Source organism: Alosa pseudoharengus, unplaced genomic scaffold (genome assembly GCF_046254945.1).
Source record: "Alosa pseudoharengus isolate Yale_2024_CS ecotype anadromous, Long Island Sound unplaced genomic scaffold, YU_APseudo_1.1 YU_APseudo_1.1_scf_10, whole genome shotgun sequence".
Lineage (NCBI taxonomy): Eukaryota > Metazoa > Chordata > Actinopteri > Clupeiformes > Clupeidae > Alosa > Alosa pseudoharengus.
Window position 1 is genome coordinate 19,023,672 of NW_027468565.1, and position 24,244 is coordinate 19,047,915.

Sequence of the window (24,244 nt, forward strand, 5' to 3'; positions counted from 1 at the left end):
TATATTATGTATACTAATAATACACATTATAATCAATATTACAAAAATAATTCAGTTGCAGTATGAGTTTAAATTACATCATTTACAGAGAGTTGAGTTGTTAGCGCACAACGCCCCTATGACTTCACTGAAGAGATTCTGCATACATTTCCAGATACTCATTCATATTTATGTGAGAATCCACCATACACCAAACACTGATACATGACCCAGACAACAACAACAAATGCCACTGATAAGCTTTTCATTTTCTACCATCAAGTCCTCTCAGGTATATAGCACAGTTTTCAGGCAGCGCTGCAAATACAATAGCGCTTTGCCAAGGGTGCATATAACAGTCACCTAGCACACCTTAATCCATTAATCCTCTTAGAACTCTCACCACCCTCCTGACATGTGAAACCATAAACATACATAGACAATGATATACAGCATATGACATTCTGCGTTAATTATTGGGGATTTAATTTGTTGATTGACCATCACTTAGCATTTCCTCGTTACATAACATTCATAAAAATAAAAAGCTATTACGGTCAAAGCTGTTGTGGTAAAATGTGAATAATGCATTCATATGCATTCCTAACTTTCCCTAAAGATGTTTTTGAGAGAACTCTTGCACTTGAACTATGAACACTTGCAATATGCTTTGTTGTCAGTTCTGCAAAACATCATACACACGTACACACGCACAAACACACAAGAGAATACATAGTTAGAAATGAGTGCACCAGAAGATCCAGGACTACTCTTGTTGGACAGTCAGAAACAGTGGACAGTGAAGTTGACAGCCAAGTTAAAGTTGACGTTGACGTTGGACTGAAATGGCCACTGCTGCGGCAGCGACGGTGGCAGGAATATGTGTGGGTTGGGGGTGTCTCCAGAGAGACAGGCCTCAGATGGACACAGGGCACACGATGATGCGGTCCTCGAGCATCACGCTGAGCACCAGGAAGATGAAGTAGAGCAGGAACATGGTGGAGCCGAGCGCCTTGTTCATCTTCCAGCCGCACACGGCGATGGAGATGATGACGAAGAGGAGCATGAGGAAGAGCAGCACGATGGCACAGAAGAGACCGTTACTGCTCACGGCCACCGGGGCGAACCCGTGCATCGTGGAGTACATCAGCCACGGGACCGGGAGACTGGGGCACGAGAGAAAGAGGGAGAGAAAGGAGGGGGCAGAGGAGAAGAGGGGGGAGAGAGAGAGAGAGAGATGACCAATCAGGTGAGTGAGAATATGAAAAGGCACAACCTCGACTAGATATAAAATGAAAAGCGTTGAATAAACATATTTCTCATGTAATGTGAGACTATGCAGACAGAGAGAAGAGAAAGAGAAGTGCAAAGTATGCAGGGAGAAGAGAAAGAGAAGTGTAAAGTATACAGGGAGAAGAGAAAGAAGTGTAAAGTATACAGGGAGAAGAGAAAGAGAAGAGTAAAGTATACAGGGAGAAGAGAAAGAAGTGTAAAGTATACAGGGAGAAGAGAAAGAGAAGAGTAAAGTATACAGGGAGAAGAGAAAGACAAGTGCAAAGTATGCAGGGAGAAAAGAAAGATAAGTGTAAAGTATGCAGGGAGAAAAGACAGATAAGTGTAAAGTATGCAGTGAGAAGAGAAAGAGAAGTTCAAAGTATGCAGGGAGAAGAGAAAGAGAAGTTCAAAGTATGCAGGGAGAAGTGTAAAGTATGCAAGGCAGGTTTGGTGAGGAACAGGATGTGCCATACAAATGCCCTTCTTGCAGCTTTGCAGGTGAAGTGTGTTAGAGGTCAAGTGAGCTGACTCACTGAAGCATCACTTTGAAGTACTGTACATCCTACATGAAATAGCTTAAAACTAGAGATCTATACATAATTAGAGATAATTAGAGCTACATTTATCTTTTAAGTATGATGCTGCTTTGGATAAATGCATTTGTTAAATACCTGAACTGATCATGCAGATCATGTTCTGCAGATCTCTCCTGAACACAACAGAACAGCAACAACAACTGTAGTTAGCGCCTTGGCTCACCCCACTGTGATGTCGAAGATATTGCTGCCCACAGAACTGGACACAGCCATGTCCCCCAGGCCTTTCCGCGCCACAATCACACTGGTGATAAGGTCAGGGATGGAGGTGCCCGCTGCCAGGATGGTCAGACCCATGATTTCCTCAGAGATGCCAACCGTCTCACCCACCTGCACCACAAACACACCTGTCACCAGGTGCCTGCCACAGTAATGTATGAAGGCACAGACACACCTGTCACCAGGTGCCTGCCACAGTAATGTATGAAGACACGGACACACCTGTCACCAGGTGCCTGCCACAGTAATGTATGAAGACACGGACACACCTGTCACCAGGTGCCTGCCACAGTAATGTATGAAGACACGGACACACCTGTCACCAGGTGCCTGCCACAGTAATGCATGAAGGCACAAACCCAGTTTCTCACAAGCTCAACTAAACTGTAGAACTACAGTGAAACTGTGAAGGACAACCACAGAATGTAATCTAGACTCTAGAATGTTCTAGGATGTTCTAGGCTGAAGAGTAATGTGTCTGACCTGATGTGCCCACCAGACCATCAGATAGGAGAAAACTGCAATCCATATGATGGAGCCCACAAAGGTGATGACAAAGAACTTCTTAGATGCCTGAGGAACACAATCACAGACTCACCATCATCACATCACATCACATCACATCATCACAGTCCTGTAGTCTTCATCAGAGAGCACTGTAGGCTGATAAAATTTAGTTTACTTTTTTCTGTAACCCTCCACAAGCACTCACACCAGGGATATGTTGAGATCGTTTGATGTTGACAGGATCTTACTGTTAATGGCAGAAGTATCCCTTTGCCACCTCTGTACATTATTTACAGATCTGATGTAGAGTAAAGCTATTCTTTACAACAATCTGTACATTATTTACAGTTCTGATGTAGAGTAAAGCTATTCTTTACAACAATCTGTACATTATTTACAGTTCTGATGTAGAGTAAAGCTATTCTTTACAACAATCTGTACATTATTTACAGTTCTGATGTAGAGTAGAGCTATTCTTTATTACAATCTGTATTTGTATACAGTATGTACTGGACATCACCAGAGACAGTTAATCAACTGTTCAAGAGAATCTTTGACAACACTGCTCTACACAGTAAGGTTTAATCTTTGACAACACTGCTCTACACAGTAAGGTTTAATCTTTGACAACACTACTCTACACAGTAAGGTTTAATCTTTGACAACACTGCTCTACACAGTAAGGCATCCTAACACTTTAAGGCCAACACTGCTTAGAAATGTGAGGGCTACTTACTGGGTTGCGGACGTCAGGCACGGTGAGCCATAGCGGGAAGACGATGGGCAGCAGTAAGAGATACGTGACCTGCTTACGTGGCGTGTCCGGCCACTCCAGCGACAGCGGCTCCTCATTCTCTTCCTCCTCCTCCCCTCCTTCTCCCTCCACCTCTTCCTCCTCATCATCATCATCGCTGTCATCGCTGTCATCGCTGTCATCGCTGTCATCATCGCTGTCTTCCTCGCTGCCGTCCTCATTGCCGTCACCTCCACCATCTGGTGCAGCAGCAGCCGGCTCGTCCTTCTACAGGCCAGCAGGAGAGGTCAAGGGTCGAGGGTCAAATAGAAAAGGAAGAGAACTTAGGACAGGCATACACAGAACCCAAGGAAGAGAACTTAGGACAGGCATACACAGAACCCAAAAGAAGCGCATGACCACCACACGGGAAGATGTGCTGAGATGGACACATGAAGGTCCAAAGGTCATCTGGAGGGGTAACGGAAAGGTCAAGCACAAAGGTCATCCCAGAGAAAGCAACTTCTGGATTGTTGGATTAATTGGTCCAAATTGGTTTCTAAATCACACTTCAAAGAATGTTTGTTGTTTATTGTTTATCATTAAAGACAGCTTTTAGTTGCTGTTTACCGCTTATCATTATCACTGCACAGCAGAGATGTAGGTGGTCTGCTTCAGTGGGAATGTGAACAGGTGAGTTTGACAGGTGTGCAGTCTCCACACCACCCAAACTAGTTGTGCGTCCACTAGGCCCTGTCCAGTGTGTCCATGACACCCATCTGTAGTGCTGGCCACCCTACCGTCTGCTCATCGGTCTCCGCCTTCGCCTCTGCCTCGGCCTCCCCCTTCTCCTCCTTCTCTGCAGGTGCCTCTTTTGTCTCCTCTTTCATCTCCTCTTCTGCCTCCTCTTCTGCCTCCTCTTCTGCCTCTTCTTCAGCCTCTTCTTCAGCCTCTTCTTCGTCCTTTTCTTCTATCTTCTCTTCTTTTCTTTCTTCTTTTGCTGCCTCTTTGGACTCTTTCGCAGCAGCACCTGAAATAACACGTATGAACATGACGATCAGAGTAGAATTAGTATGGCGTGACAATCAGAGTAGAGTAAAAATGAACAGTATATATAAGATACCTCTTTGGTCTTCACTTATCACTGTATTCTGTTGATTTTTAATGATTCCAATGCTGATATGGGATATAACTAAGTAACAAGCACAATTTTTTATGCTAATATGGGATATAACTAAGTAACAAGCACAATTTTGTTCATAATACTGTTCTCTCCAAAAACATGCACACAAAATCATCTGATATGTGACATTTCATAATAAAACTTCATCAAATTCCATTTCATGAGACGTGGAAGACCCTGTGAGCCTCAATTGTGATGGAAGATGCACACCTTCGACGTGCACCTTTTTTTGCAACAGCATCTTCTGCATCTTCCAAGTTGTGAATGTCAACATGACGAGGTGAGACCAGTGACAGCATTAGCAAGACTATGTCTGACTATGTCTGTACCATAGATGATCCTGCACGTTCAAAACATGATTTAGCATCTCATGTGAAATTAACAAAGAGAGACCTATTGTTGGTTATCATCAGTACACCTCTTGTTGCTTCAATGGCAGCTAATGTGTACAACAGCTCTTATGTGTAGTTGCATAATAAGGGTGGTGGTGGTGGGGGGGGGGGGGGTGAGAGAATGCAAGATGCTTTATGTGGATGACAATGAGAAGCATTACTGGCACTCATCCCTTCCTTCGGTGCCTTTCATCCCATCCACGCTGGGAGCAATGGAAGCAGGTGTGCTGTCAGTGCCGCTGTTGCTTTGCCCTGGGGCTCCACTCTATAGAGAGCCAGCAGCACCAGCAGCGGAAGCAGCAGCTTGCATATGCAACAGATCTCGGCTCAGGCACAATCACACACACGCTGACAGCTCTATTAATGAGGGCCTGGCCTGGGAGGACAGAGCTGGAAGGGGGGGGGGGGGGGGGATGGGGCATGTGTGTGTTTAGAGACGTACCGGCCGATGTCTCCTGCGTTTGGGCCTCTGGTTTTCCTCTGACCATGCTGTTCAGAATCTGAGCCTTATCTTTGAATTTGACTGCGGAGGGAAAAATTACGTTGTGAGTTTAAAAAGGAAAAAACTGCTGAGAGCAAAACAGCCAGCACGACAAACAGCCACTGCACGCAATACAGACAATACAGACAAAATACGGAACAAAAAATGGCATCAAGCAAAAAGTCTACAAATCACAAAGCCATCACTCACAACACTGAAACCGCATGCACAACCAACCACAACAACAACAATGCACAACAACAATGACACTGCGCTTAGTGCGCTAAACTTACAAACAAAACATGGACAGCGCACGGGACACAGAGGCAGGGTGGACAACGGCCAGGGCTTTCTTAGCATGAGAATGACTGTGACTCGTCCACAATGCTACAGTGAGACACATTGGCACCACTGGAACAAAACTCCCTACTGAGAACCAGAGGTAGCCTTAATATGCCTGCAAAAAGGCGATTCTCACGCCAAAAGCCTGTGAGTTGTCAACCCTGCAGGAAGTACTGTTTCTTCTTACCTCTTCCCTGCCCTGAGCTGCCAGCCTTTACCTCACCATTTAAAACAGTTTCTGACAAACAGAGATATACAACACACGGATCAACAGCACTGCATCCACCATCATCACAGTCTTACTGCAGCTCTAGCAAACTCCAGTAACCCCAGTAATGGCTCGATATATGATTGGGACAGGACACAGGGCAGCCATTGGGCAGTAACAGTACTGGCTGATGGTTCCAAATGGCTGCATGCAGGTGACCTATGTAACAGTGGCCAGTAAATGAACCTCACAATCTAACACTTTAAGAGCTGTACTAGCCATAGACATTAGCACTTAAGGGTTTTAGCCTCCTTGCTAAAACGCCCATCTCCCTTGACCAAGGTGGCGAATATGAGTCCTGTGTGTGTGTGTGTGTGTGTACGTGTGTGTGTGTGTGTGTGTGTGTGTGCGTGTGTGTGTGTGTGTGTGTGTGTGTGTGTGTGTGTGTGTGTGTGTGTGTGTGTGTTTTCTGTGTGTGTTTGTGTGTGTGTGTGTGTGTGTGTGTCCTTTGTCTGTGTCTATGTGTGTGTGTTTGAAAGTATGTGTCTGTTTGAAAGAGAGAGAAGCAGAGAGACAAGGGAGAGACATACAGACAGAGAGAGAGAGAGAGAGAGAAAGACAAACAGACTGGGCTGTGTGTGTCTATGTGAGAGTGAGTTTGAGTTTGAGTTTGAGTGTGAGCGTGAGAGTGAGAGTGAGAGTGAGAGTGAGAGTGAGAGTGAGAGTGAGAGTGAGAGTGAGAGTGAGAGTGAGAGTGAGAGTGAGAGTGAGAGAGCCCAATGCAGATAAAGGGATTGTGCTGGTGGAGGCTGGCTCTTATCCAGCTTTTATGAGCTCAATCAAAAGCTGCTTAATGAGGAGCTGCGCAGGAGCACTCCAGGCCGCGTCCCTGGACCCCGAACCGCCTGGCACGCTCCAGAAGGTCACTGAAGGTCATTGCCCAGCACAGACCCCACGCTACCACCCTCTCATGCAGGGCACTGACCCCAGCCCCCCCTCAATCCCCCACCATTTACAGACCCCCCCCCCCTCCCTGCACGCGTGCGAGACATGCCCTTTTCAGACTGCCCAGGTAGCCTCTGTGACAGACATGCGGGGGTGGGGTGGGGGGGGGGGGAGGTGATAAATGACGTTGCTGGTTGCTGCATGATAACTGTATGATAAATGACATCACTGTTTGCTGACACTCACATGGCAAATCCATTGTGTCTGTTCACCTGAGCTTTTGCAGAGGTGCGGTCATAGACCTCTACACTGACCATCTACTCTCCATACCTCTCTTGCAATCTTCTGCATTTATAGTCATATCAACTATCAACCATGACAAAATCAAGTTATCTTGATAGGTATAGCAAATTTATACACTATTATGGCAATAGTCTAAGACAAACTGTGAATCGACACAGCTTTTTCCAGCACAAAATTGGCATATTTAGCACAAAATTGAAATTGCAGGGTATGTTTGAAATGTGAGATGGTTGCTTTTCAGTGAGACTGGTCAGAAGCATCACCTGTCAATCGAGCAGTCACCATGGAGGCAATTTCAAATCCACCATTGCTCTATCACCACTGAATCACATATGCCAGAGCAAGACATTTATCTGCTTACAAGCAATCTGGACTTAGTGCTACCTTCATTTGGAACGCTTTGCTAATCCATTTTACCAGAAGGACAAAGGGATTTTGGGTGACATGAAACATGCTTATTCTTATTGGGTGTGAAAAAGTGGAAAGAAGTACAGTAGCACAGAATCTATCTCAGGTCATGCAGTTGATCACTGTTTGCATCTAGAGTTCTGATTAAGAGTTTCTGTTTACAAAAAATCAAATGCTTTTGGACTTACAATGTCCAATGTTACAATGTTAGATGCAACTCTGAATGATGTATGATGTAATACTATGACATAACGGTGGTGTGGTACACCTCCTCCAGTTCTGTATGCCTACGGGTTCTTGATTGTGGCATTAGTAATATATATTTATATATATGGGTTCTTGATTGTGACATTAGTAATATATATTTATATATACGGGTTTATTTATCTCCTACTACTCTACAAGATGTCAGGGTCCTTTTGCTTAATAGGTAGGCCAGAATATACCAGTAGGCTAAACGATTGTGTCTTCAAAGACAGACAAGGTGAGGTCATCATTATGATGCGCTTCTTGGGCTCTTGGTAGTCAGCAGTGACTTATTTCCTCCAGCAACACTTTCCATCTTACACAAGCAGCCATGGAGATAAGGGCAATCTTTCTGCCAAACACTTTCCATCTTACACAAGCAGCCATTGAGATAAGGGCAATCTTTCTGCCAAACACTTTCCATCTTACACAAGCAGCCATGGAGATCAGGGCAATCTTTCTGCCAAACACTTTCCACCTTACACAAGCAGCCATGGAGGGTTTGTGGGGTGACATATAAGGACATTGGGTGTAGAGAAAAGCTTAAAGTAAGAGTGGATATTCATTAATTCACTCATTCATGCATTCATTTGTGCACTCATGCATCCACCTATTCATTCAGTCACTATTACATTAATTAATTCAGCCATATATTCACTTATTCATTCACTCATTAATGCATTCCCTTATTCATTCATTCATCCATCCATCCATCCATTCATTCATTCATTCATTCAGCCATGCATTCAGCCATACATTCTCTTATTCATTCGTCCATTCACTCATTCATTAATGTAATCATTGACTTATCCTGTGTTGGCAGAGTTGCCTCTTACCCTCACCCAGCGGATCTAGCGTGTGGATCATCAGTTGGAAGATGGTGCTCCTCATGGTGCTGTTGTGAAGCGATGCAGAGCTTCCTCCACGCTGGAGTGCTGGTTTCAGCTGTAGGGGAGGGAAACACACACACACACACACACACACACACACACATGGTCAGATCATGAAGGCCTCAAACATATCATGTCTCCAACTGCCTACCCCACCAAAACAAACATATTTTTTTTTATTCCTGTCTAACACACTAGATTGTGGCTAACTTCAGTTAGCTCAGTAAGAGCAGATACACAACTGAAATCAACATAAATACACCAAAAACAAGACAATGAGACCATTATCAGCACTAGCCTAACATTCAGCTAGCTATCGGAGCCTCTGACTAAAAAAAAAATGTAGCCTCAGAAATGTTTGCACTGCTTTTTTTTTTGCCAATCCCATGTTCATATGGTAGACATGTGAAACTCATCATAGAAAAGACCCTTTCTGCTCTGCTGTATCAGTTCACACTCTATGACATGTATGCAGCTGTGAGATGCAGGGGGGTGAAAATAAGGCAAACTCATGTCTTTATTTTGTATTTTGCATTTCTGCTTTTACCTTCAATCGATTCTTGTCTTCTGGATCAGGAGGTCTCCTGTCCTCAGTGGAAGTTCCATTGTCCTGTGTGCACGAATGATTTTAAAGACAGTGGAACATTGGTAAGATATGGTGGCCTTCGTAAAGATTGAAGTAAAGATGAGCAAAACTCAGAGAAACACCATCTAGAGGATGGATCATTTTTTATGTCCCATCAGATACTGATTGGTGACATCGTTTGGTGCAAAGGTGATAGTTTGCTTTATTCTGCTCATATCAGTCCCCCTCCATTACATCCTATTATTTCCTGTTTGGGTTTGTTGTCGATGATATATATCCTTCACATGTCCACATCAACTGAAATGGGATTATTATCCTAAATCTTTGGAAAACCTGCACAGCCCAAAACAAGCATTATGGGGTTTAAGAGCAATCTATAAGATCTATCCCACAAAGCTTATCACTGTCTGGGCAATCCTCATCATACCCCTATGTAGCATTATCAAATGGAGTACTTGTTTAGAACAACCTTACTCATTATAGAGATCGCCCACTCACCATAGGGTTTATGTGGTCTTAGATCTAGGCATTTGGCTTCATAAAGCTTTCTAGTAAGCCTTCTTACTCCATCCTATATAAGCTTCAATCACACTAACTGCGATCACAAGCTATACATGTTTCATTGATTGTGCAACGCTGTTGCTTGCAAAAGGATTTCAGGTAATGGTGTTTGAGCAACTATGTCTCTGTAAGATTTTAAAAGTTTTAAAAGTTAATTGTGAATGTCAAATACATTTATCTTTAGAAAGTCTACATTTCAAGCCATTTATCTCACAAATGAACTGTTGTTTTATGTTTCTGCATTATATAGAGAATATACTCTATTTAAATATATATATATATATATATATATATATATATATATATATTTAAATATATATTCAATTTCAACATGACACAGAATAACATAATACTAATAAATATAACATAATAGTGCATGAATGATGACCAAAATCTCATATATTTGACCAGTTCTTGGATTGACTGAGGTCTGTATCTCAAGTGGATGTGCAGGGATGCAGGGAGCGCATTCGGCCCTGCATCCCACCAGCCGTGCTCCAGAGGCTAGTGGCTGCTAGCTGGGTGTGCTAACAGCAGATTAGTGGAGGCGTTGATCTCTATTTGTGCTGAACACAAGCGGTTGGGGATGAGCACATATGTGCGTGCAGGCCTTCCTGCATCTCCAAAGCAACAAACAAGTGCATTTGTTGTTTTAGAAATAGCCGTAAACAAATAAACGAACATCTGCTGTCATGTTGCCTCAAATTGAGCAGCATCAGGATGCCAGTCAGACATTACTTTACGAGTCATCAGTGCTGTTGTCTGAGGCCCTCGCACACCGGGGAGCCTTTTCAGGCGGCCTCTTCAAAGGCTGCGATGCACACACACACACACACACACACACACACACACACACACACACACACACACACACACAGAGAAACGCAGCTATCTCCATAATGAATAAACATTAGAAAATCACATTAAACGCTCGTCTGTTCCAGGAACAGAACAATGCCAGAGAGCTGCTCACCTCATAACAGAAGATTATGCCACTATCAAGAGTCCTCTGCTTTTGTTACAGCAAGACTGACCTGACAGGTTTTTGTACTAACTTCCTGCATAGTAAATGAGAAGGCTGTATAAACAGTTACAGGACTCTGGTGGCATTTGCAGTTAATTTTCAGCTTCTGTCATTTCAAACGCTCCTGTCCTCATATTGTTGGTATTGCCATTACAACAACCACTGTGTTTATGTCATTCCACATGTCACCTTATTCTCTTCTCAGTGTTAACCTGTAAGGGCCCGCGCTGATTCGTGTCTCACAAACTAATTTGGTGCCTTGAACATTTCCCTGGAAGGTTTTACCCCATACATTTCCCTGGAAGGTTTTACCCCATATCTGCCATAGTTCTCACACAGTGTACACAACATGACCTTAGGGTCATTACTTATGCTGCCTTATCATAGTTATGTTTAGACACTGCATGTAGTGTTATGTTTTGACACTGCATGTAGTGTCCAACAGTATCCATAAGCATGGGACACACACCTTGGCCGGTTCCTCCGGGGCAATGACTTTGACGATGCTCTTGTGTTTCATGATCTGGGTCTTGAAGGCATGCTCGATCTGCACGTTGAACTTCATGAATGTCACGTAGAAGGTGTAGCACCCGATCAGCATTGCGCTCTCCCAAGGCATGATGGTGTTGTCCAGGAAGAAGACGATGAGCATGATGAGGCCCAGGATGTAGAAGGACACGTCCCGGAAGAGCGGCCACCAGGTGAGGTGGAGCATCTCCCTGGAGAAGAGCGCGCACATCCCGATAACGAAGAGAATGTTGAAGACAGCCGAGCCCACGATGGTGCCGATGCCCACGTTGCTATGGGAGATGAAGACACCAATCAGGGATGTGAAGAGCTCTGGGGCGGAACCGCCGGCGGCCATGAAGGTTGCCCCAGCAACATCGTCAGAGATGGCCAGCTTGTCCGTGATCACTCCCAGAGTGGGGACAAAGAACTCGTCACACACAATGGCCAGAGCCACAAACATGTATATCATCCCAAAGATGTGGAGGGTCACCCAGCCATTACGTCGGTCCTCTACGGAGAAGATATCGTGTGGGTACTCTGCCTTGCTGTGGGGGATCTCTGGAGGATGGACAGCCTCTGTGGTGGTGTTGGTGGTGCTGGTGGTGGACACAGGAGCTGTGGTGGTCAGGACAAGGTCAGGAGTAGGGCTGGACTGACTTGAATCCACAAAGATGCAGTGCACAGTCCTGTTAGTGGTTGTCGATGGGGTCAGTTCAGACGTAGATGAAGTTGTTTCTGTTGTCATGTTGGTCATTTTTGTGGTTGCGTTTGTCATTTTTGTTGTTGCTGTTGTTGCTGCTGTTGCTGTTGTGGTTGCTGTTGTTGTCATTGCTGTTGTTGCTGAGTTTGTTGTGGTCAGTGTATTTACTGTGGTCAGTGTTGTGGTTGCAGCTGTGGGTGGAGATGCAAAAGAAGTCATCGCAGGATGCGACATAGTGGTTGATTTGGCTGTGGTCAGCGGCTGGGTCAGTGTGCTGGTGCTAAGAGAATCTGCCCCAGCAGTTTCCTCAGGCCTTCTGCCCACTGCCTCCGGTGTCCCAATCCTGGGGTCATCTCCAGTCTGAGCCTCCGGCCAGGGCCTCACACGGACGGTCAGCTGATATATGCAACACAGCAAAACTCCAGAGAGAAAAAATATAATCCTGCTCAGGTGGAGCCTCCTCCGTCGAGTCACATACATGTTCCCTGGTGAAGGGTCCGAACCGCTGAAAGTGTCTACTTGCTATAGAGTATGAATTTGCATATAGGAATTATAAGACCCAGAGACCCCAAAGGTGCCCCCCACAAAAGGCTGGGGGTGGAAGGTATTCTGATATGGGCTGTTTCATCTCATCCTCTGGGCACTCCGTGCGTCCTTCCTTCAGCCTGCATTGGATACAGAGGGAAAAGAGGGTTGAAATGATCTCAAGGATTAAGCAACAGGTGGCACAGTCGAGTGTTGCATCCCTCCTCCGCATCAACATATTGATGTACGTATGGCACAGAAGTGGCTGTTTTTGAGGCACACAGTGAGGCTGATCAGCGGTATGTTGATATGGATACATAAGTGTCACGTCTCATCTCCGTTTGTCATACATCTGCAAAAAATGAATTTAGCGCCCCGAACGCACCCGATAATACGGCGAGGTATGCAGAAAGAAAAATAATCACAGACCGGTCTAGACATGCAGTCTACGTGTTGTGACTTTACGCCTAAATAGAGCATACATTTACTTTTATTTTCACTTTACAGGGAATGACCTAGAAGAACAAACAGATACGATTGCTCAGGGTAGACATTGGTAGGCTACGTATCATCAAATAATTTCGTTTGTTTTCCCACAGTTTTTACTAGTGCTACTGCTATGCAACAAATACAATAGCCAATTTGAGACTACAAGTTATTGATAAATTAATTGATCACTTTGGGGACAGACACGTCACATTGAGAATCGAAGCTGGTGATATCTTACCGGGGATGACACGACGTCTGTGCTACCTGCGACGTTGTGGACGGACAGTGCTAACCCCCACAGCTGGGCTGGTGAGACCCTCAGCGGAGCGCTTTGCACGCTGTGCGCAGAAGCCCAGTTTAGGTCAATCAGGACGCACCGCAGGACAGCTCTTCACAATGGATCAGCATTATACCTAATACCTGAAGTCTTATAAGAGGATTATGTGTACCTTCTCCACTACACTCTCATTAGATGTTGGACCATTTTCTGCCTAATTATTTTGTCAATTGTAAACTATTGGCTACATCCTTTCAAGTTGGAGATGTTATTAGTTAAAGGATAGGGTACTCAAGTGACCAGATTGGACAAATATTATTTCAGTTATGATTGCCCACAGCAGTAGCCTAATCTACCATTCCTTTCCTTAGATACATTGGTAATTTTCAGATTATTTAGGTTTTTCTGCATTACATCTGACATATGCATATGAAAGACATGCAATCACTAACAATATGATGTACGCATTTGTATAATAGGTTAGCCACGGCATGTCATTTTTAAAAAAAATGTGGATGACCTTATAGCCCCCAGTTCGCGAGAGCAGATTTTTCCTGGTTGTGTTGGTGATTTTGGTGCATGTGTAGCCTAATACTTGCATTGTGGTGTGTAGTCTATAAAATAAATAAACTTTAAGCAGATAAACCTTGTAATTGCTTGGCTGAATACATTGTTAGTAGTGTTCAACGTTGTGAAATAGCCAACAAGTTCAAGGTTCACGGTTGTAGGCTACCTCACCAGTCTCATCTGAGGTAGGAACGAAAGTTCCATCGTTCAATGTTTCCCCCGTGTGTGTGTATTTGTGCACGAATGAATGCAAGCAAACACATCGATTGTATTCATTGATATAATATTTCCTAAATTAATTTCAAGAACGCAGTGATCTCCCACTATTTTCCGATTGTTCACGGCTGTCTTTCAAGGTACTATTTTGTCGTTGATTAACAACTCTGATGTGTATTTAGAGGGTTTATTCATACTTGACCAGCAAGCTAACGTTAACTAGCTAACCAGATAGCTCGAGTGGCTCTTCGTCTAGCTACCTCTGGTTTTATTGCGGTTAAAATCAGCTGAGTATTTAAATAATATGTAGGACTAAACTAAAAGGAAATTATTTGTTTGCTATGTATTCATCGAGTTGTGTATTTGTGAGTTGTGCAGCGATTACTTGCTATTTGATGCATAATCTTAAGCTTTCTAACAATTCCTGTCAAGTTAACTCCATTTCATTTGGGATGAGTAATGATCTGCAGTGATCAGTGGTTTATGTACATTAAAAGTCACTTTTCACTTGTTGCGCATATAACGTTGCCATGGGTCTATAGTTAAGTTCTTGGTAATGTAACAGTTTGTGTTTTATGCAGATGATTCTTGTGATCTCTGGCAGAGGACGCTGTTAACGTTTTATTTTTCGTGCTACAGACTTTGTTAGATCTGCAGCCCAGTTAAAGTGTGTAAGAGGGCGCGGGTGGGTTGGAAACCATGCCAACGGTGGTCCTGATGGATGCCTCGCTCTCCATGACACGCCCAGTGTCACTGGAGGGCAGCGAGGACTTTCAGAGGAAGAATCTAGCAGTGCACGGGCTCACCATGCTGTTTGAGCACATGGCCACTAACTACAAACTGGAGTTCACAGCATTGGTGGCCTTCTCATCTCTATGGGAGCTGATGGTGCCGTTTACCAGAGACTACAACACTCTTCAGGTACAGACAGCCATCTCAAATGCAGTTCGCGGATGAGTACCTTCACACTTTCCACTTGCAAAATGTATAACAAAGTTTTTTGTAAGGATACAATCTTAAATAGTTCTAAGCTGTTTCAAGATCTCAAGAATAGTCCAATTAGTGATTGCGTCAACTGAACCTAAGATAGTTGACTTGAGAGCAGTGTATACATAAACTGTTACCTGTGTTACCTGTGTCTGTCTAACCCTCGCAACCTTCTCTGTCGTCTGTGCAGGAGACCCTGAATAACTTGGAGGACTTTGATAAGACGTGCTTAGAGGCAGCCCTGCAGGGGGTCAGCAACGTCATGCAGCAGGAGTGGGGAAGTGGCTGTCCCTGTCAGGTACTGTGGATTACACCCCACATATTCCATGGGCTTGTGAATATTCATTAAAAGCATAGAGACATCCTAGGTTTATATACAGTCAGTGATTAGGTCATGTTGCCTTCGGCTGATGCCTTTTGAAATGTTAACAGTGAAGTCATTGTCAGGTTGAAGGTGAAGTCTAATCGGGGATCCCATGGGATCTTCAAAATGAAATAATTTTAAAGTTGGTGAATTTGATAAAAAAATAAATCAAAACAGTTGAATGTTTTTGAAAATAGATTTAAGTAGACATTCTTTCACACAAACATACAAGCATTTGTGGGTGTTTGAGGGCGTTTTTGGGAGGTAACCAAGTACGCCATGATGTTGGAAGTTAGAAAGGTATTGAGATCACATAGTAAGGAGCTGGCTCAAGGGTTATAAAGGTACTTTGTTGTGTTTAGTTGTATAATAAAAGAACCGTTTTTATAGCCATCCATGTGTGTTCACTTCTGGCTCCTTAGCTATCATTTTGGTACCTATAACAGGCTATTTGACATCTTAAAAACACTAAACATATTGTAGGTGTCAAATGTTGACGTACTCCAGTCTAGATTATTTGACATTAATCACTCCTATGATGTATTGCTATTGTCTATCCAAAGTAAAGTGCCTGTTTCGAAGTTAAACTGATGGTCAAATCAACCAAAAATCTGATATTGTTTGCACCTCCAAATGGTCTGTGACGTAAATTTGTGTGAAAGAATAGGCCACTCTAGGTGTTAGAAAAGGCAAGAGACCATATACTGTAGTCTACCATCACTGTAACATAACTCAAATGAGAAGTGTTGAGAAGTGCTCACTCATTCAAGCCTCTCTTTTAAAATAGTTGTCTGTGAGCTTTTGTCAGGTGTGATGCTATTCTCTGTGTTGTCACAGTAATTAATATTGATCAGTGTCTCAAACTGTACCGTGCTGGGTCCTTGTATTTGGCTCTAAATGTCTTTGAAAAGTCTTTGTATTTGATGTTGAAGAAGCTGTGGGAACTGTTTTAAACTCTGAATTGCTCGTCATGGTCCTCCCGCTGTCATATGGACGAATTGTGGACAAATGTGCGCGGTCCAGAACAGAGGGCTGTGCTACAAAGCGAGGTAACTGGCTTACCCGGCAACTTTTGGAGTAACCGCTGATCTCTAAAAGAACACTGCACTAAGTAGCTATTGTTTCTAAAGTGGCATGTTGTTCAGGAATCAGTGGTCAGTCCTGAACAGGGTAAGCCAGTAACCTTGCTTCATAGTGGACCCCTCTGTCTCTGTAAATGGGACACAAAGTGGCTCAGACCAAGACTATGCACTATTCCAGCCAATCAGTTTGGTGCTCAGACCAAGACATGCACTATTCCAGCCAATCAGTTTGGGCCAGACTTGCAGCCTTTTTGGTTTAATATCAGTGTTGTTTTGATGTTGTCCTTCATCCCCCTGGCCTGTAGGTGGTGCTGGTGACTGATGGATCACTGGGTATCGGAAGGGGTTCTCTGCGCCACTCCCTGCAGACGCTGAAGCAGCGCGGGGACGACAAGAAGTTCCCCCTGCCTTTCCCTTTCCCCTCCAAGCTCTTCATCATGTGCATCGCCAATGCAGAGGAGGTGCGTTGCCCCTAGCAGAGGCCTACTGGTCACTCTTAGGAGAGAGATGCAAACACTGGGATGGAATGGGCACTCAGGGAGCCACTGTGTTTTATTTACATAGGATGCATTACTGCAGGCTTTTGCATGGCTCTGCAGTCTGCTCAAAACTGTTGGCACTGCAGAATGTAGGGGTATGAGTGACTCATCTCTGGAGAATAAGCTCTCCATGCTCTTCATTAAAACAAGTTGTGACTCAGATTGAAACTTAACACAGAAGGGTAGACTTACACAAATCTCAGCAGTGTGTGTGTGTGTGTGTTTCAGCTCCAGGAAACAGATGCCATGGACAACCTAGAGCAGCTGATCAGCCTCAACGAGGGAGATGGACAGATCTTCACCATGGAGGGCCCACTCTGTCTAAAGAGTGTTCAGTCCATGTTCGGGTTAGTGTGTGTGTGTGTGTGTATGCGTCTCAGCGTTCGTGCGTGCGTTCTCATTTGACTATACACTATGCTGTACGTGCCCGTGTGCCTATTGACATTGTGCCAATCTGTTTACAGCTGGTTGATGGATGTAGCACTAGTGTGTTGATCTCATTGTTGATCTCAAGATTTGCATGGGAAATGAGTGGACCTGTGTGTGTGTGTGTGTGTGTGTGTGTGTGTGTGTGTGTGTGTGTGTGTGTGTGTGTGTGTGTGTGTGTGTGTGCGCGTGTGTGTGCGCGTGCGTGTGTGTCTGTTTGTCTGTGTAAGTGTTGTTTTCATGTGTGTTAAAAGTGTTCTGTGTGTTCTGCTTGTTTGTGTGTGTGTTTTTTTTGGCTGATTGTGTTTGCTTTTTTCTTTTGTGTTTGTTTTTACAGGAAGTTGATTGACCAGGCATACTCTCCATTCCATGCAGTGTTGCATTGTGGGAACCTGTCCTCTGACGTGCAGGTGTTTCCTCGGCCAGAGCCCATGATTTTGGATGAGGAGGTGGACCCCATCCCCAAGGCAGTCCAGACAGGTGTCCAACTCTTACTTTCTTTCTTTCGTTGTGAAGTCAAATGTGTGGTTTTTCATCACAACTGCATATTTCCATTCATGCATGCTGTTATTTGATGGCTCACGGGTGTTTACGGATCACTGTTTTTTTCCAGACTTGGAGATCGTTGGGTTCATAGAGATCGGAGACATCGCCAGCCCTCCAGTGATCTCACGGCATCTGGTTCTGCCCATAGCTGTAAACAAAGGTGAGAGTCGGAGAGCTACTCCACGAAGAGTCTCTCTTTGTAAATTCAACTCTAAAGACTGTCCAGATGGCGCGACTAATATAAGTATCGAAGAATGTGTGAACACATTTCAAAGCTCTCTGTGTGTGTGTGTATGTGTATGTGTGTGTATGTGTGTGTGTGCATGTGTTTTTTCTGTCCTCAGAAGTTGATGAGGTGGGCACAGGAAACACTGATGATGTGGATGAGGAAAGCTCCGCCAATCAAATGGCTGGAAAGAGCCCAAACTTCTGCGTACTTCTGCACGGAAGTCTGAAGGTGGAGGGGATGGTGGCGCTCGTGCAGCTGGGGTGAGTCTGTTTCACCATGCACAGACACCAGACTCACCATCCACAGACACCAGACTCACCATCCACAGACACCAGACTCACCATCCACAGACATCAGACTCACCATCCACAGACATCAGACTCACCTTCCACAGACATCAGACTCACCGTATGGGATTTCAAAAAACCAATAAACGATAAATCGTTTTTGGATTTATCAGTCGGACTCTAGTATGTATTTCAAGTAGGCTACCAGACTAACTACTTATGGTTTGCAGTTATAGACTTAGTTAAACTGACACGTATTAACCCACTAGAAACATAATTTTACAAATGTGTAGCCCTAACTCTTCAGTGTTGTCAAAATGACAAACTCTAGACCTATCAATCCCTGTCATTATAGCTTCGTATTTACTGATCTAGTGATGTTTTCTGGAGTTTTCACCTCTCCTCTCCTCTCCTGTCTTCTCCTCTCCTCTCCTCTCCTCTCCTCTCCTCTCCTCTCCTCTCCTCTCCTCTCCTCTCCTCTCCTGTCCTGTCCTGTCCTGTCCTGTCCTGTCCTGTCCTCTCCTCTCCTCTGGTCATCTCCCAGGCCGGAGTGGTACGGGATGCTGTACTCGCAGGCGGACAGCAAGAAGAAATCCAACCTGATGATGTCTCTGTTTGAGCCAGGCCCAGACCCCCTGCCCTGGCTGGGGAAGATTGCACAGCTGGGTCCCACCTCAGGTAAGGCCTGCCCAGTTAAATCAACCCAGCTATGCCCAATTAAATCAACCCAGCTATGCCCAATTAAATCAATCCAGCTATGCCCAGTTAAATCAACCCAGCTATGCCCAGTTCAATTAACCCAGCTATGCCAGTATGGATGCTTCTTCACTCAAACTGACCACTACCAGACATCCTCAGCCAAAAGCACTGCTTATTTCTCTGTCAGAAATTGGAATATGTCATTAAGACTGGTCTCTCTGTATATGTGCTCTTGTGCTGTATGTGCCGTTTGTCAAACAATCTGTGTCTTTAAACTCATCACTATCTGACATTCTCAGCGGACATCAGTGGTTACCCTCCCTATCATAGGAAGGGATCATGTCTTACTTCACTGCACTACACTCAAAGATCTTCTTTAATGTGTCAGCTTCCTCTTTTTGGATTTAAAGCGGCACTGCAACCTTCATAACAGTTGACTGATTTTAGCTGCATTCCATACAGATCTTTTCTAGGTTCGGTAACTCAAATATTTTGACTTGGTGTCATGCTACACCAAGGTTAGGATGTCAGTGGTTATATTTCCAAGGGACCACTGCAAGTGATAAAACACATCTCCATTATCACTACAAAACAAAAACCCTTAGTTTCACCCCTTACAAATGCCTTACTTTTGACCTTAAAACCCTTCTATATTTAAGTAGTTTTTAAGTAGAAATGTGCATAGATTAGGGAGAAAAGCCTACTGAATTTACCCCTTACTTTTTGATTTTAAAATAAAATTAAGATATACTTAAATTGTCCTTAAATATCCCCTTAATCACAACAAATAAAGGAAACCCCTGACTTGACACCTTAAATGTAGATTAAGGGGTCACACCTTAAAATGGCATTTAAGGTCAAATTAAGGGCCTGATTAACAAATTAAGGACCACTTAATTTAAAATGGCAATGTTTTGGTATGTTGTCAGGGGTAATATAAGGGAAATTTGAGTACATTATATTTCGTAGTGTATTCAGTAGCCACGTCTCTGCTGGGTGTAACACTTGATAGTAGTCTGCCTTTAAAGTCTATTTTTTCCCCCTCTGGGTTTTAATTGTCTAAAAAATGACGGTGAGGCTGACGTGTGAGACTTGTTGCTTCAGTTGGACTAGAGTCTCTCAGCAATATGACATTCTGATAGCACACTGTACTGAGTGTCTCTAGACAAAGGCCCTCTCTGTGTCAATAAACAGATAAACATTTGCATACCGAATCATCACACCCACCCACACACATACACACACCCACACATACACCCCCCCCCACACACACACACACACACACGCACATACAAGCCGCATAAACCTCTCTGGTCTGATTATAACAAGGGCCAGCATGTTTACGTGTTCCAGTTGGTGTAAACAGTGACATACATTTGTTTAATACAAGCCAACTGGTTTTGCAACTCTGTGTCGTCGCCCACCCCTCCCAGATGCGGCCGAAAACCCCTACGGTGAGGACGACAGCAAGAGTCCCTTTCCCTTGCAGCCCAAAACCAAACGCAGCTACGCTCAAAACGTGACCGTCTGGATCAAAGCCAGTGGCCTGCAGGTACGCCTGGACTCGGCACATTATCTCCTCCTCTGGTGATGTCACTTCCCCCGTGGTGTAAGACATATACTCTGACCTCTGACCCTGTTTTCACTCACTCACAGACAGATGTGCAGAAGATCCTTAGAAATGCACGCAAGTTACCCGAGAAAACACAGACTTTCTACAAGGTTGGTTTCTTAGTGATGTTCCACTGGAAACAGCAGGTTCAAAACATATGCTCATATACAAGACTGCTACTGTTAGTCTTGGACACATGTTTTTTATTGTGTGTGTGTGTGTGTGTGTGTGTGTGTGTTTAAGTATACTTTCCACGTCTCTGTTTATGTTTTTGGTAACTTTATTTTAATGTGTCGCTGTTACAGTGTACCTACAGTACCTAATTAGGTACAGTGGTACAACCTGTGTAACAACATGTACTATCATTGTACTTGCATTATGTATTTGTGGGTACCTACATATAGTTGTTACATTGTAATACTGAGTGCTTTTACAAAACGTTGCCAATTTGCCTAAATTTTCATCAGACGCAAAGAGCTGACCTGAGACCTGCTGGATAGGGTAAATCTGGTCATGATAGATTTGATATACAAACCATTCTTAGCTCCAGTCAAGGCCTCATTGTCTTCAGTGTACATGTAACAGCTGTGCTGCTACAACCTTGTTACTCTTTGATACAGTGGAATAAACCTATTAAGTGTACCAGTTAATTACTTACATGTACATATGACATGTATGTTGTGTCTTCGATGTCTTGGAACAGGTCTACTAATTCACTACATAGTACATATATCAATTGTGTTGGTACACACTTATTGCTCTTTGATACATGTACTGTGTGGTGTAACAGCAGACACGTTTTAACACATCAATTACAGGATGCATGACATCATTGACAGGATGTATATAATATGTACATGTAAGTACTTAACTGGTACACTTTACTTTAATGGGTTTATTCCACTGTATCAAAGAGTAATAAATGTGTACCAACACAGTTGATACATGTACTACAGTATGTAGGGTAATGGCAAACATGTTCCAAGACACCAATGACACAACACAATATGTACTGTACATGTAAGTACTTAACTGGTACACTTCATTTTAATGGATTTGTGCCACTGTATCAAAGAGTAATACATGTGTACCAACACAGTTGATACATGTGCTACGTAGGGTAATGGCAGACATGTTCCAAGACACCAATGACACAACATACATGTAAGTACTTAACTGGTACACTTCATTTTAATGGGTTTATGCCACTGTATCAAAGAGCAATAAGTGTGTACCAACACAGTTGATATATGTACTATTTAGTGAATTAGTAGACCTGTTCCAAGACATCGAAGACACAACATACATGTCATATGTAAGTAATTAACTGGTACACTTAATAGGTTTATTCCACTGTATCAAAGAGTAACAAGGTTGTAGCAGCACAGCTGTTACATGTACAGTACACTGAAGACAATGAGGCCTTGACTGGAGCTAAGAATGGTTTGTATATCAAATCTATCATGACCAGATTTACCCCATCCAGCAGGTCTCAGGTCAGCTCTTTGCCTCTGATGAAAATTTAGGCAAATTGGCAAAGTTTTGTAAAAGCACTCAGTATTACAATGTAACTACTATATGTAGGTACCCACAAATACATAATGCAAGTACAATGATAGTACCTGATAGTACATGTTGTTACACAGGTTGTACCACTGTACCTAATTAGGTAGGTACACTGTAACAGCGACACATTAAAATAAAGTGTTTTTTTTGGCATGTGTCTGTTTATGTATTCTTTGAATGTGCGTGTGTATGTATCTGTGTGTTTATGTATTCTTTGCATGTGTGTGTCTGTTTATGTTCTGAGTCTCTGTGTGTGTGTGTCTGTATTAATTATTTGCATATGTGTATGTGTGTGTGTTAGTGTGTTTGTCTGCATTAATTTTTTTTGTGTGTGTGTGTATGTTTATGTATTCTGTGTGTGTGTGAGTTTATGTATTCTGTGTGTGTGTTTGTGTGTGTGTTTATGTATTCTGTGTGTGTGTGCTCATGTATTCTGTGTGTGTGTGCTCAGGAGCTGAATCGGCTGCGGAAGGCGGCTCTGGCCTTTGGCTTCTGGGAGCTGCTGAAGGGCGTGGCCGAGCTCCTGGAGAGGGAGTGTACGATGCTGCCTGACTCCGCCCACCCCGACGCGGCCTTCCAGCTGTCCCACGCAGCCCAGCAGCTCCGGCTGGCCAGCACCGGAGACTCCCAGCAGGCCGCCTTCGACCACAACATCACCCCCATGCTCACCGACTTCTCCAGCGGAGGGGATCGGATGTAGGGGAGGGGACGATGGGGCAGGGGCTTCTCTTTCTGAGCATGCCCAGACAAAGACCCTTTCCCTACAGATTCCATCAGTACCCATACGCACGCCGACTTCTCTGGAGGGTTGGGGAAAGGATGGTGGAAGTAGAGGACAGGAAAGGGGCATTTTTTATTAGACCATGCCCAGACGAAAATCCTCTCCTTATCCCCCCTGCCCCATGCACTCAGACTTCTCCTGAAGGGGTATGGGAAGGACAGAACAAATGTGATGTGGAACACCATGTCCGCAGTGGAATACACTCCCCACCAGCCAACCCCTAAGCACACCAGATTACAAACCACGGTCATCTCTCTCCCTCACTTTGAGCATGCCCAGTGCACTCCCTCTGAGCATGCCCAGTGTTCTCTTCTCTCTGAGCATGTTCTCCTCTCTCTGAGCATGCCCAGTGCTCTCTTCTCTCTGAGCATGCCCAGTGCTCTCCATCTCCTTCGCTCTCTGAGCATGCCCAGTGCTCTCCATCTCCTTCGCTCTGAGCATGCCCAGTGCTCTCCATCTCCTTCGCTCTCTGAGCATGCCCAGTGTTCTCTATCTCCTTCTCCCTCTGAGCATGCCCAGTGCTGCCCTTACCTGTGAGCATGCCCAGTGCTGCCCTTACCTGTGAGCATGCCCAGTGCTGCCCTTACCTGTGAGCATGCCTAGTGGGACATATTGACCTCAGCATCATCCCTTGATCCACCTCAGGAGCTGAAGAGACGGTGTTTGTCTGAATGTGCCTAGTGGAAGAGCCTGACCTCTGGTGGCTCAGTTTATATTTTGTCTGTGTTGCATCAAACAGCAGTCTAATCTTTGCCTCAATCAAGACAAAAGGAGAGAAATTTGAAGTGTTCTTGACCATAACTTGAGATATCCTCTTCAAAACAAACATTTTTTTATGACACACATACTTCCCAGCTTGTCATTCTGTGCCAAGGATTTTTAAAGTCTTGCAAGAGATTTGTACATAACATTTTTTTAAAAAACAAGACAAAAAAGCTCTAAATAAAAAGATGAATTTCCTCTT

At 44.0% G+C, this 24,244-nt stretch overlaps 2 protein-coding genes across 3 annotated transcripts; one reads left to right on the plus strand and one right to left on the minus strand.

Moving 5' to 3' along the window:
• On the minus strand, window positions 1–13,408 carry slc24a1 (solute carrier family 24 member 1). Its single transcript, XM_076298514.1, has 11 exons — window positions 13,341–13,408; window positions 11,348–12,753; window positions 9,255–9,317; window positions 8,654–8,762; window positions 5,895–5,945; window positions 5,327–5,407; window positions 4,110–4,339; window positions 3,313–3,597; window positions 2,553–2,642; window positions 2,014–2,180; window positions 1–1,145 (listed from the first exon to the last, which is right to left on the minus strand). Exons 2-11 carry the CDS (start codon window positions 12,566–12,568, stop codon window positions 896–898), a joined length of 2,547 nt encoding a protein of 848 aa, XP_076154629.1. The 5' UTR covers window positions 12,569–12,753; window positions 13,341–13,408; the 3' UTR covers window positions 1–895.
• Window positions 13,141–24,239, plus strand: ints14 (integrator complex subunit 14). 2 transcript variants are annotated; one of them, XM_076266692.1, is made up of 12 exons: window positions 13,141–13,411; window positions 14,802–15,083; window positions 15,340–15,447; window positions 16,901–17,056; window positions 17,363–17,481; window positions 17,898–18,040; window positions 18,174–18,266; window positions 18,451–18,595; window positions 19,167–19,300; window positions 20,755–20,873; window positions 20,978–21,043; window positions 22,951–24,239. In XM_076266692.1, exons 2-12 carry the CDS (start codon window positions 14,862–14,864, stop codon window positions 23,197–23,199), a joined length of 1,554 nt encoding a protein of 517 aa, XP_076122807.1. In that variant the 5' UTR covers window positions 13,141–13,411; window positions 14,802–14,861; the 3' UTR covers window positions 23,200–24,239. The 2 variants fall into 2 exon arrangements, with proteins under 2 accessions (XP_076122807.1, XP_076122805.1); XM_076266690.1 differs by lacking the exon at window positions 13,141–13,411 and adding an exon at window positions 14,185–14,302.
• The last annotated feature ends 5 nt before the right edge of the window (window positions 24,240–24,244 follow it).

What these genes read in the sequence shown, in the direction of transcription:
- slc24a1 (XM_076298514.1), bottom strand. Translation starts at nt 12,568, where the DNA reads ATGTATGTGACTCGACGGAGGAGGCTCCACCTGAGCAGGATTATATTT. An exon ending in CGGAGACCGATGAGCAGACG is followed by an intron (nt 3,598 to 4,109) that starts GTAGGGTGGCCA and finishes GCTGGCCTGTAG; the next exon opens with AAGGACGAGCCGGCTGCTGC. An exon ending in TGCCTGACGTCCGCAACCCA is followed by an intron (nt 2,643 to 3,312) that starts GTAAGTAGCCCT and finishes TGTGTTCCTCAG; the next exon opens with GCATCTAAGAAGTTCTTTGT.
- ints14 (XM_076266692.1), top strand. Translation starts at nt 14,862, where the DNA reads ATGCCAACGGTGGTCCTGATGGATGCCTCGCTCTCCATGACACGCCCA. An exon ending in GCATCGCCAATGCAGAGGAG is followed by an intron (nt 17,057 to 17,362) that starts GTGCGTTGCCCC and finishes TGTGTGTTTCAG; the next exon opens with CTCCAGGAAACAGATGCCAT. An exon ending in GTGGCGCTCGTGCAGCTGGG is followed by an intron (nt 18,596 to 19,166) that starts GTGAGTCTGTTT and finishes GTCATCTCCCAG; the next exon opens with GCCGGAGTGGTACGGGATGC.